The sequence below is a fragment of the Bufo gargarizans genome, chromosome 3, assembly GCF_014858855.1.
Source record: "Bufo gargarizans isolate SCDJY-AF-19 chromosome 3, ASM1485885v1, whole genome shotgun sequence".
Lineage (NCBI taxonomy): Eukaryota > Metazoa > Chordata > Amphibia > Anura > Bufonidae > Bufo > Bufo gargarizans.
Genome location: NC_058082.1, coordinates 259,482,567 through 259,495,556, shown reverse-complemented (window position 1 = coordinate 259,495,556; position 12,990 = coordinate 259,482,567). Strand labels below are relative to the sequence as shown.

General features: G+C 43.3%; 1 protein-coding gene across 1 annotated transcript in view; it reads left to right on the top strand.

Annotated features, from left to right (window-relative positions):
- Positions 1 to 12,990, top strand: part of LOC122932231 — a 78,805-nt gene that overhangs the window by 28,224 nt on the left and 37,591 nt on the right. Inside the window, exons 3-4 of the mRNA XM_044286525.1 lie at positions 1,261 to 1,333; positions 4,044 to 4,111. Coding sequence (XP_044142460.1) covers positions 1,261 to 1,333; positions 4,044 to 4,111 — 141 coding nt within the window. The remainder of the gene's footprint in view (positions 1 to 1,260; positions 1,334 to 4,043; positions 4,112 to 12,990) is intronic.

Sequence of the window (12,990 nt, the reverse complement as noted above, 5' to 3'; positions counted from 1 at the left end):
GGAGCCTCGTCTCATGTGTATGGGGCTTGCTATACGCTGTATACTCCCCTGGCTATAACTCCTAGCTCTTGTAAGAGCTGTTCCTGCCCTCTGGATTTAGGAGAGGTTCACCCACTGGAGCCTGGAGCCTTGTCGTAGGTCCAGGGTGGGTAGGAGACGGTGAGACCTCAACCAAGCTTTGGCGGTTCGTGGGGTCTGCATTGCTTACGGTGTCAAGTGGAGTGCTTGGAGTCCTCGGGAAGCACTAGGAGCATCCATCGACGGAGGTACCCGGTCAAGGTGCCAGGAGATCCGTTACAGTGTACTCACTTATGTTCTCAGCGGTTTAGACATTAATGGCTGTGAGTTATTTTAAGGGCCCACCAAATTTACGCGGTTATACAAGCTGTACACTGTGTCAGATCTTCATTGTTGTCCCATGAAAAGATATAATAAAATATAAAAAAAAATGGAGGGGTGTACTCACTTTTGTGAGATACTGTAAATTTGTGATCTCTAACCATCGCAATAAATTACATTTGACCTAGTAAACTGTTATATCCAATGGTTATCGGCTGATTTTACCAGGGAAAGCTGATGGGGCAACCATGGTCCCATCAGCCACTGGGGTTTCTGAGGCCCACAGGGGAAATCCTCGATGCCTAACTATCATCAATAAGGTGTCTTCACACATGGCAAATTTTGTTGCAAAAATGTCTGCAACTGAAAATCTGTTCCATTCAACTGAATGTGATTGCTTTGATGACAAACACATGGATTTCTGCAAGACCCATTTAGGTGAAAGGAGCTGATTTACAGTTGCATAAAATCTCTGCGACTAAAGCTGCTACATGTAAAGGACTCTATTGGGTTTTAAATCACAGGAATAGACCCTAGTGCCAAGTGATTGGCTCCAAAGGCAGACAAATAGGTTGTTTCTCCTAGATCTTTGGGACCCATTATGGTATCAGAGCCTGGGCCCTCCGAAGGATCCTCAGGTACTCTTCCAGTCCAACACTGCCAGCAGCAAGTTTCAGTGCTGAAATAAATGGATGAGATGTTGCATAACCGGGTTTATAACAGAATGCAGTTGCATGTCTCGGCCATTCCTAAAAATAAATTCAGGAACCTCTTTACGTTCCTGGGCATCTTTAGGCTACTCTGCCCCCAATGAGCATAACAATTAATAATTGATGATCTTGTATTTCATTTTTATAAAAGTGGATAATGAAAAGAAGTCTAATTGAAGGACTTAAGTGTTTACATTGTTTATTCTTCAAGGTCTAACATTGCGAAGGACTTTAAAACAAGAGAAAAAGGAGAAACGAGACCAAACTGTAGCAGTAATTACAGCGTGAGTCACATTTATTGATTCAGCATAACCTTTAGAGGCCAAATATCTGACTTGTGTTTTCTTTAAAAAGTATTTTCAATAGTTTGCAAAGAATTCCTTAATGACATCTGGCATTAAAATCTAATGACATTGACAGAGTAAGGCTACTTTCACACTAGCGTTCGGGTTTCCGTTCGTGAGCTCCGTTTGAAGGAGCTCACGAGCGGACCCGAACGCAGCCGTCCAGCCCTGATGCAGTCTGAATGGAGGCGGATCCGCTCAGACTGCATCAGTCTGGTGGCGTTCAGCCTCCGCTCCGCTCGCCTCCGCACGGACAGGCGGACAGCTGAACGCTGCTTGCTGCGTTGGGGTGTCCGCCTGGCCGTTCGGAGGCGTGCGGATCCGTGCGGATCCGTCCAGACTTTCAATGTAAGTCAATGGGGACGGATCCGTTTGAAGATGCCACAATGTGGCTCAATCTTCAAGCGGATCCGTCCCCCATTGACTTTACATTGAAAGTCTGGACGGATCCGTACTAGGCTATTTTCACACTTAGCTTTTTTTTGCTAAAATAATGCAGACGGATCCGTACTGAACGGAGCCTCCGTCTGCATTATTATGATCGGATCCGTTCAGAACGGATCCGATCGAACGCTAGCCGAACGCTAGTGTGAAAGTAGCCTAAGATTAACTTATGTGTACCAATTACTGACAGGTGCTTGTGCAATCGGCCACTTTTAGAGAAAATGGCACATTGAGCAAAAATCAAAGTGGGGCCTGTCAACTTTATATAATCTTTAATCAAAACCTGAAAACCCTACAGATATTTTGGGAGAGATTTATCAAACTGGTGGAAATTAGAACTGGCTTAGTTGCCCATAGCAACCAATCAGATTACACCTTTCATTTTCCAAATGAGCTGTCAAGAATGAAAGGTGGAATCTGATTGGTTGTTATGGGCAACTAAGCCAGTTTTAATTTCCACAAGTTTGATAAATGACCGCATTTATGTTTAAACCATACCATAGTCCAACCCCAAAATAATTTGGCTATGCTTCCAACTCCGTTCCACAGAAGCCTAAATCTAGACAAGATTTATTATACACTGCCACGTGTCAAATTAACACAGTAAGGCCTCTTTCACATGAGCGTGACAGATTAGGTCCAGATGCGTTCAGTGAAACTCGCACCATTTTGCAAGCAAGTTCAGTCAGTTTTGTCTGCAATTGCGTTCAGTTATTCAGTTTTTTCCATGTGTGTGATAAAAACTTGAAGGTTTACAAACAACGTCTCTTAGCAACCATCAGTGAAAAATGCATTGCATCCGGACTTGCTTGCGGATAGAATGTGTTATTCACGCAGCCCCATTCATTTCTATAGAGCCAGGGCCGCTGCGATTTTCACGCAACGCAGAACTGATGCGCGAAAAACAACGCTCATGTACACAGACCCATTGAAATGAATGGGTCAGGATTGAGTGCGGGTATTATGCGTTCACGTCACACATTGCACCCACGCGGCAAACTCGCTCGTGTGAAAGGGACCTTAAGTGTAAGGCCTCTTTCACACAGGCGTCATGGTTTTGGCCGGGATAAGATGCGGGTGTGTCGCGGGAAAATGTGCGATTTTAATTTTTTTTTCCTTGCAAGTGCAAAACATTTTAATGCGTTTTGCACAAGCGTGAGAAAAATTCGGCATGTTTGGTACCCAAACCTGAACTTCTTTCACAGAAGTTCGGGTTTGGGTTAGGTGTTGTGTAGATTGTATTATTTTCCCTTATAACATGGTTATAAGGGAAAATAATAGCATAATTAATACAGAATGCATAGTACAATAGGGCTTGAGGGGTTAAAAAAAATTAAACAAAAAATAACTCACCTTAATCCACTTGTTCGCGCAGCCCGGCTTCTCTTCTGTCTTCATCTGTGAAGAAAAGGACCTATGGTGACGTCACTGCGCTCATCACATGGTCCATCACATGATCCACCGCCATGGTAAAAGATCATGTGATGGACCATGTAATGAGCGCAGTGACGTCACCACAGGTCCTTTTCCTCACAGATGAAGACAGAAGAGAAGCCGGGCTGCGTGAACAAGTGGATTAAGGTGAGTTAAACAATTTTTTATTTTTTTTAACCCCTCCAGCCCTATTGTACTATGCATTCTGTTTTAAGAATGCTATTATTTTCCCTTATAACCATGCGTGAAAATAGCACGGCATCCACACTTGCTTGCGATTTTCACGCAGCCCCATTTACTTCTATGGGGCCTGCGTTGTGTGAAAAACGCACAAAATAGAGCTTGCTGCGATTTCCACGCAACGCACAAGTGATGCGTGAAAATCACTGCTCATGTGCACAGCCCCATAGAAATGAATGGGTCCGGATTCAGTGCGGGTGCAATGCGTTCAGCTCACGCATTGCACCCGCGTGGAAAACTCGCCCATGTGAAAGAGGCCTAAGTGTCTTCTTTCTTTCTTTCTTTTTTTTTGCTAATATAACGGTACTTTATTTAGGAAAAAAGTTTATTTATAGTAGAAAACTTGGGCTCTACATAACTTCGGCAGATCCACTGCCAGTGCAGGGCCTTAAGACCAGCGTCTAAATGACCCACTAAATTACCACTCCTTACACTCCTAGTATCTAGCTATCGATCTGTCTCATTTCGATCTACGTATCTGTCCATCTCTCTCATTTACCTATATGTCTAATGGTTAATTATATATTTTCAGCAACAGACTTTATCAGCCAACGGCTCCACCTACAATTATGTTACCAGGAACACCAGCACATCAGTATGGTAAATATACGTTTTCCTTTTTACTAGAAATATCATCTTAACCTATTAAATCTAAAGACAACTGCTTCCTGTTATTACTTATAATTTATATGATTCATTTTGATTTTCCAATATGTCCATAAGAAAAAAACAAACAAAAAAACGTACTTTTATGCATGCAGAATTATGGTATTTATATACTAAATCTATATAAAATATATACTATATGTCTGTTCCAAATCTTCACACCCTGCTATACAAGGTTTCCTCTCATCAGACTTATCCTGAACAAGACAAAACTTGTCATAAAAGTGATAGCCACAATCTTGCTGTTCCTTAACCCTGTCATCCACAGGATCCAATAACGCAGCCTGGTATAGAGCCCTACATAGCAGTGCCATCAGCAGTGCACTGCATCATACCACTATTTCCAATGCTTGGGCTGCTTAATTCTTTACATCCCAGGGATGAACCCTGCTACCTTCCCTAGTGTCGTCCTTTCCTAGTAGTTACTGTATATGAGAGCGACCAGTTAGCAACCACCTACATCAGGCTAACCATTCTTTTGGCAAATCCTGCATTTCTTATAAACAGTATCTAAGGCCAGTCTCAGACGTGCACTTTCAATGCAAGAAACTCGCTGCATGTGGCAGTGTGATTTTTCCTTCCTGACCTCTGCTCCTCTGACAGGATCGTTAGGCATTATAATGGTTTATAATGCTGTGTGTCGCTACTGGACCTTAAATCTACCGAATCATTGTAAAGCTGTCTGCTACTGCCAGATCTCAAATCTACTGTATTATTATAAGGCTGTGTGATCCTGTCAGAGGAGCAGAGGTCAGAACTGGAAATCACACTGACACACCCTGCAAGTTCCTCGCATTGAACTCGCCTTATAGGGATGTTTTAACACATTAGTAGGCTCAGTGCAAAGGTCTCATGAGGGCCCCTCATTGCCCCTTTTTCCAATTTAATTGTGATTCCATATCTCAGCTATGGAAACAGCTGTGCTATGCTGTTTCTGTTACTCCAACCACCCCTGGCCACTGCATACAATGGGTAAGTTAACCACCCACTGGGTGTAAAAGAGGTCAGCAAAATGCCACCCTCTGTGACTCAAATTCTGCTTCGGAATCTTACTGCTCTGCAGACTGCTTTTCTTCTTAGTTCATACTGTGGTTCATTTATTCCATTTTTTTACTTTTATTGAAAACCTTTCTTATGAATTCACAGTTTGGATCTATCTTCCAGTCTGTAGCTGTAACTATCACTGCTGGAGAGCCATTGTTGGCAACAGCAATTATAGAAATAGCTCCCTTTTATTGTGTCCACAGTGTGATTAGGTAACCAGTTTTCCTCAGGCTTCTCAAAACCAGATTTAGCTAGGCCGAAAAAACAAAAAAAGAGAATTGTGGTCAGTGTCGGACTGGGGTGCCTAGGGCCCACCAGTAAAATTCATTCTGAAAGCCTGTGGTACAGCTACATGAAAATATTACCTGACCCCTGTTCGCAAATCTCTAAAACTGCACCAATACAGATATTTTCAGTCCAAGCCTGCTGCTGTGCCTCAGACTGTTCTGTCCTGGAGACCTTGCTTCTGTACCTAGAAGTCATCTCAGCCACCCTGTGTGTGGGTGGCTTATTAAATAATCAACCCAATTTTTTATATGAAGACATATGCACAAGATTCTGTACACTGAATATTTGTATGTAGTGCAGTCATTGCACTTTGCCATATGGCACTTGTGCAGGGGATGGGAAAACTAAGGGCCCACCCGGGGGATTCCCTTGTTCCCCTGTGGGCCAGTCGAATCTTGGCTGTGACGACAGGCTGTCAGAAGTTAGTAGGGAGTGGTGCAGTGGTTTCAACCCGAACCAGTCAATGCAGATGCAACAAAAAATGGAAGCAATGCATTCATAAGAAAAGTCACTTGTTTCAGGAAATTTGAATGAACTACAGTATGGCCTAAGTGGGCTGGTGGATTTTCACCGACAACTATTTCAACCTCAGTGGAAGGTTCACTCATAACTTAGGAAAGATAACCTGTCACATCTCCTGACATGTCAGCCTAACTACTTGCAGTCCCCATGTAATAACAATTCTGGAGCATCTATTCCTATGACTCTATGTTGTACAATTCCCCTATTATTCCTTCTAGAAGTTAGAAGGTCATGTCAGGAGAGGTTACAAGTCCTCTTTAATTGTCCACTGCACTCTAACCTGGCCTTTGGAGTTGTAAATCTGCTGGCTAGGTCAGAAGTCCTGCATCCTGATGAAATTTTGTACACTCCCCTGCTGAGATCCTGAAGCAGTGAAGCCAACACTGTCAACAGTCTATATGACAATGGTTCAGGCTCCGCCCCTTGTATGAGTGACACTGCTGTCCAGTAATGACGACATGTGGGGACATTAGGGCTGAAACGATGTAATCGAGGATAAAAAAATCCTCGATGCAGTTTTTCTGCATCGAGGATTCGTTTAAATCACATGCCCACGGAGCATGAGTGAAAAGAAGCTTCTCACTCACCGCTCCGTGGCCTTCCGTCGGCACCACGCTGCAGGACCTTGCTTTCAAACATCGCCAGCGCGCTGGCTGACACTGTGTGTGACGTCGGGTCCCCAGTGCATGCTGGGATGAAGACGTGTCTCCTGCGGACTCCATGTGTTCGCGCACTCTGCACTGAAAGGGAAGTATAAAGTTAGCAGAGGCAGCAGTGGCAGGGCAGGGGGAAATGAGGGCACCTGTGATTTGGCATGGGAAAAGGAGGGCACCTGTGATTTGGCGTGTATAATGTTATTGGCGGGGGGAGAGGGGTTAACGGGGGCACCTGTAATTTGGCATGTATAAAGTTATTGGGGGGGTAATGGGGCACCTGTAATTTGGCACATGGAGGGGCTGATCTGGGGGAGTGAGGGACATGGTGGATGGCATGGAGGCACTGGGGAAGGGGGACATCATGGCAATATGGATGGAGGGGCTGATGGCAGTGCCATTATGGGGGCACGGGGGGACATGGTATGGAGGGGCTGCTGATCTAATGGCACTGGGGGACATGGTGGATGGCATAGGAGGCACTGGGAAAGGGGGACATCATGGCAATCTGGATGGCATGGAGGGGCTGATGGCAGTGCCATCATGGGGGCACTGGGGGAAATGACATGGAGGGGCTGCTGATCTGATGACACTGGGGGAGTGGGGAACATGGTGTATGGCATGGAGGCATTGGGGAAGGGGGACATCATGGCAATCTGGATAGAGGGGCTGATGGCAGTGCCATTATGGGGCACTGGCAGACATGGCATAGAGGGGTGCTGATCTGATGGCACTGGGGGACATGGTGGATGGCATAGGAGGCACTGGGGAAGGGAGACATCATGGCAATCTGGATGAAGGGGCTGATAGCAGTGCCATCATGGGGGCAATGGCATGGAGGGGCTGCTGATCTGATGGCACTGGGGGAGTGGGGCACATGGTGGATGGCATAGGAGGCACTGGGAAAGGGGGGACATTTTTATAAAGCAATATGTTATTTTAAGAAGGTTTTTCTTATTAGATTACTTAATTCATCGTAAAAAATAATGAATAGAATACTCGATTACTAAAATAATCGTTTACTGCAGCCCTAGGGGTCATGCAGCAGACCCTCCATTTTTCTAAGTCTTCAACTGTATTTTCATCCAGTGGATGCTTGAGGGGCCCCGTGCATGTACAACTTTTGACCAATGGTTAAAGCAGCCCTGTGTTCTAATATTGTGTTCTAATACATGCACACGAACATATATTTTCTTTCTGTGTCTGTTCCGTTTTTTTTGCTGACCGTATGCGGAACCATTCATTTCAATGGGTCCGCAAAAAAAACGGAAGTTACTCTGTGTGCATTCCGTATGTCCGTATTTCCATTTCACATAAAAATAGACCATGTCCTATTATTGTCCACATTACGGACAAGGATCGGCCAGCTGTTCCGTTCTGCAAAATACGGATAGCACACGAAAGTGATTCGCATTTTTTGCGGGTCCGATTTTTGCGGACCGCAAAATACATACGGTCGTGTACATGAGCCCTGAAGGATATGTGTCCTCAGAAAAGGAACAATTTTTTAAATCACATTTTTATGTTTAATATATTTTTAAACAATTTTTGGTGGTTATTTTTAACTTTCCATGTCACTATCTAAAACCCATAAAATCCTGCAGTTTTCCAACTGGCCACTAATAATAATAATAATAATAATAATAATAGACCTTCTTGGTCTGTACAGATCACTTTACTACAGAGGTGATACAGTAATATAGTGGTGATATCATTACAGGCAGGATAAGAATGACAGATAAGACAGGACATTCACAATAAGCGATTGTCAAATCTTATCTATTCTTTCCTTGTACAATGACTTCTTCAAAAGTCACAATGCATGCCTAGAAGACTATCCCATAAAAGACAATGAGATTGCAACGGGGCCACTAGACCATGCCTGGGGTATCGCTTGCCCATTGGGAGGTTTCTACGAAATATGTCCCTCTTATAGAGCAAGTAAACGTGATGCCAGCTGCGGTTAAGCAGCGGAAGCACAAGGCTCCCTTTGTAGATGGTAATGTTGGTACCCAGAGGTAGGATTGCCAGAGTGGTGCAGGGTGGCCTACAGTCTCTGTAGATGTTATGTACACATGTCACGGTGTTCCTACCTGGATATCTTTGGATCCCAGACGTGATATGATTTGAAGCAGTGCAAAATGGAGTAGTTGAACTTGGATGGTGTAGAACAAAGTTGAGTCCAGACTTGGTAAACAATTGAACAGTTGCTTTTACTTGTAATAAACGGTATTCCATACAGTTTCCAGACTTTATCTTGGTCATCAATAGGTTTCAGCAAGCAAATGGCAGGCGAATACTTCTGTCTGCAACAAACTCCTCTCTGCTGTATCCTCTCTGTAGCTCTCTCAGCACTGAAATAGCAGTAGTCAGTTTCTTACTGTAAATAATCCTAGCAACTTCTTATCCTGGCTTAGAGTACCTCAAGCTTGCTTATGCTTGGTGTTGCACAACCTCCAGTGATAAGGCTGGCGTAAGACTAACAGAACCTGTCCAGACAGGACTAGGCCTGCTGCCTTCCCCTAGCAGGGGTTAAGTCAGACTAAAGAGAGGTAGGTTGGAACTACCTCTAACTGGCTAATCTCCTTCTCTCTAAGATCTGACAAGTATTTGCTTCCACCTAGTAGTGGTAGACCAGTCAATTACACTTTAACATAATAATTATAGGAAATATATAGCAATACATATGCACATTATAGGAACTAATCCGGACCCATTCTACGGACGTGTGAATGGACCCTTACTCCGTGTGCATTCCGTTTCCGTTTGTCCACATGGCCGTTCCGCAAAAAAGTAGTGCATGTCCTATTATTGTCCGCAAATCACGGTCCGAGGCCCCATTCAAGTCAATTGAGCTGCAAAAATACGGAACGTACACGGAACACATCCGTATGTAATCTGTATTTCATCCATATTTTGTGGATCCAGACTGTAGAAATGCTATGCCCAGCCCATATTGCTCATGTGTTTGGTGATTAGTAAGTTACTGTTTCTGTATACAATCCGCAAAAAAACGGATCAAATACGGAAACCATACGGATATGTTTTGTGCAATAGCGGAACAGAAGAGGACTTAAAGGGAATCTGTAACTGGGATTTTGGGTATAGAGCTGAGGCCATGGGCCGCTAGCACATCCATAATACCCAGTCCCCATAGCTATGTGTGCTTTTATTGTGTAAAAAAAACTAATTTGATACATATGCAAATTACCCTGAGATGAGTCAGAGCTTGAAAATATGACTCTTCTCTGGTCACACAAGTGAGATATGACTCTTTTATGTTCATTGGCATATGTATTAAAAAAAAATTTTTTACACAATAAAAGCACAGAGAGCTATGAGGACTGGGTATTGCGGACGTGCTAGCGGCCATCTAGCAACCCATGTCCCCAGCTCTATGGCAAAAATCCGGATGACAGGTTCCCTTTAAATCAGAGAAAAAAAACAACTCAGATACGGAAAAACAGATCAGTGAAAAACGGTCATGTGCATGAGCCCTTATGTGGATGCTATTACTTGAGATTTTGGTGAGGTATTACTTTTGAATCCTGTTTTGGGGGGTGGGGGGGGATTTTTAATTGTCTTTTTTCTTTTGCAACTACTTCATGTACACCTCTTGGATACAGTGGTTGTTACTCTCATTATATATATATATATATATATATATATATATATATATTATATATATAATATATAATGTTTTAAGGGATTGTCTCTTTTCAGGGGGTCACACTCACAGATATCTTCGCAGACACGATTATAATGTCCAAACTCTTGCTTTATTTCAGACACTTTAGCAAAGCACAGGTTAATAAGTCACAGCTTCAACTTATCACATGTGACATCCACACCTTTTGGGGGATTGTGGCCCAGTAGTCCTCCCGACTCTGGCCTCGTGATCCTTGTTTCACAGGCGTCACTGCCTAGCCTCGTGGCTATCGCCTAGCCTCGTGGCCCCTCAGCCCACCCGGCTGAGACCACTCACACAGATCCTCACCAGGACTCTGCTTCACAAGACACTCCAGAGTGAGCCACACCCAAGATCCAGTAGCAGGATTAAGTAGGATCCCTGGACATGAGCATGCCTCAACCACTATATATATATATATATATATATATATATATATATATATATATATATATGTCTATATATAAACCGTATTCCAAAAAAGTTGGGACACTATATACAAATTGTGAATAAAAACTGAATGCAATGATGTGGAGGTGCCAACTTCTAATATTTTATTCAGAATAGAACAAATCACGGAACAAAAGTTTAAACTGAGAAAATGTACCATTTTAAGGGAAAAATATGTTGAATCAGAATTTCATGGTGTCAACAAATCCCCAAAAAGTTGGGACAAGGCCATTTTCACCACTGTGTGGCATCTCCCCTTCTTCTTACAACACTCAACAGACGTCTGGGGACCGAGGAGACCAGTTTCTCAAGTTTAGAAATAGGAATGCTCTCCCATTCTTGTCTAATACAGGCCTCTAACTGTTCAATCGTCTTGGGCCTTCTTTGTTGCACCTTCCTTTTTATGATGCGCCAAATGTTCTCTATAGGTGAAAGATCTGGACTGCAGACTGGCCATTTCAGTACCCGGATCCTTCTCCTACGCAGCCAAGATGTTGTGATTGATGCAGAATGTGGTCTGGCATTATCTTGTTGAAAAATGCAGGGTCTTCCCTGAAAGAGATGACGTCTGGATGGGAGCTTGGATGTTGTTCTAGAACCTGAATATATTTTTCTGCATTGATGGTGCCTTTCCAGACATGCAAGCTGCCCATGCCACACGCACTCATGCAACCCCATACCATCAGAGATGCAGGCTTCTGAACTGAGCGTTGATAACAACTTGGGTTGTCCTTGTCCTCTTTGGTCCGGATGATATGGCGTCCCAGATTTCCAAAAATAACTTCTAATCGTGACTCGTCTGACCACAGAACAGTCTTCCATTTTGCCACACTCCATTTTAAATGATCCCTGGCCCAGTGAAAACGCATGAGCTTGTGGATCTTGCTTAGAAATGGCTTCTTCTTTGCACTGTAGAGTTTCAGCTGGCAACGGCGGATGGCACGGTGGATTGTGTTCACTGACAATGGTTTCTGGAAGTATTCCTGAGCCCATTCTGTGATTTCCTTTACAGTAGCATTCCTGTTTGTGGTGCAGTGTCGTTTAAGGGCCCAGAGATCACGTTATCCAGTATGGTTTTACGGCCTTGACCCTTACGCACAGAGATTGTTCCAGATTCTCTGAATCTTCGGATGACGTTATGCACAGTTGATGATGATAGATGCAAAGTCTTTGCAATTTTTTCGCTGGGTAACACCTTTCTGATATTGCTCCACTATCTTTCTGCGCAACATTGTGGGAATTGGTGATCCTCTACCCATCTTGGCTTCTGAGAGACACTGCCACTCTGAGAAGCTCTTTTTATACCCAATCATGTTGCCAATTGACCTAATTAGTGTTAATTGGTCTTCCAGCTCTTCGTTATGCTCAAATTTACTTTTTCCAGCCTCTTATTGCTACTTGTCCCAACTATTTTGGGATTTGTTGACACCGTGAAAATTTGAATCAACGTATTTTTCCTTTAAAATGATACATTTCCTCGGATTAAACGTTTGATCTGTCATCTACGTTCTATTACAAATAAAATATTGACATTTGCCATCTCCACATCATTGCATTCAGTTTTTATTCACAATTTGTTTAGTGTCCCAACTTTTTTGGAATCTGGTTTGTATATATATATATATATATATATATATACACTCACCTAAAGAATTATTAGGAACACCATACTAATACGGTGTTGGACCCCCTTTTGCCTTCAGAACTGCCTTAATTCTACGTGGCATTGATTCAACAAGGTGCTGATAGCATTTTTTTGAAATGTTGGCCCATATTGATAGGATAGCATCTTGCAGTTGATGGAGATTTGAGGGATGCACATCCAGGGCACGAAGCTCCCGTTCCACCACATCCCAAAGATGTTCTATTGGGTTGAGATCTGGTGACTGTGGGGGCCATTTTAGTACAGTGAACTCATTGTCATGTTCAAGAAACCAATTTGAAATGATTCGAGCTTTGTGACATGGTGCATTATCCTGCTGGAAGTAGCCATTAGAGGATGGGTACATGGTGGTCATGAAGGGATGGACATGGTCAGAAACAATGCTCAGGTAGCCCGTGGCATTTAAACGATGGCCAATTGGCACTACCAGCCTGCACAGTGGTAACAAGGCATGATGGATACATGTTCTCATTCTGTTTACACCAAATTCGGACTCTACCATTTG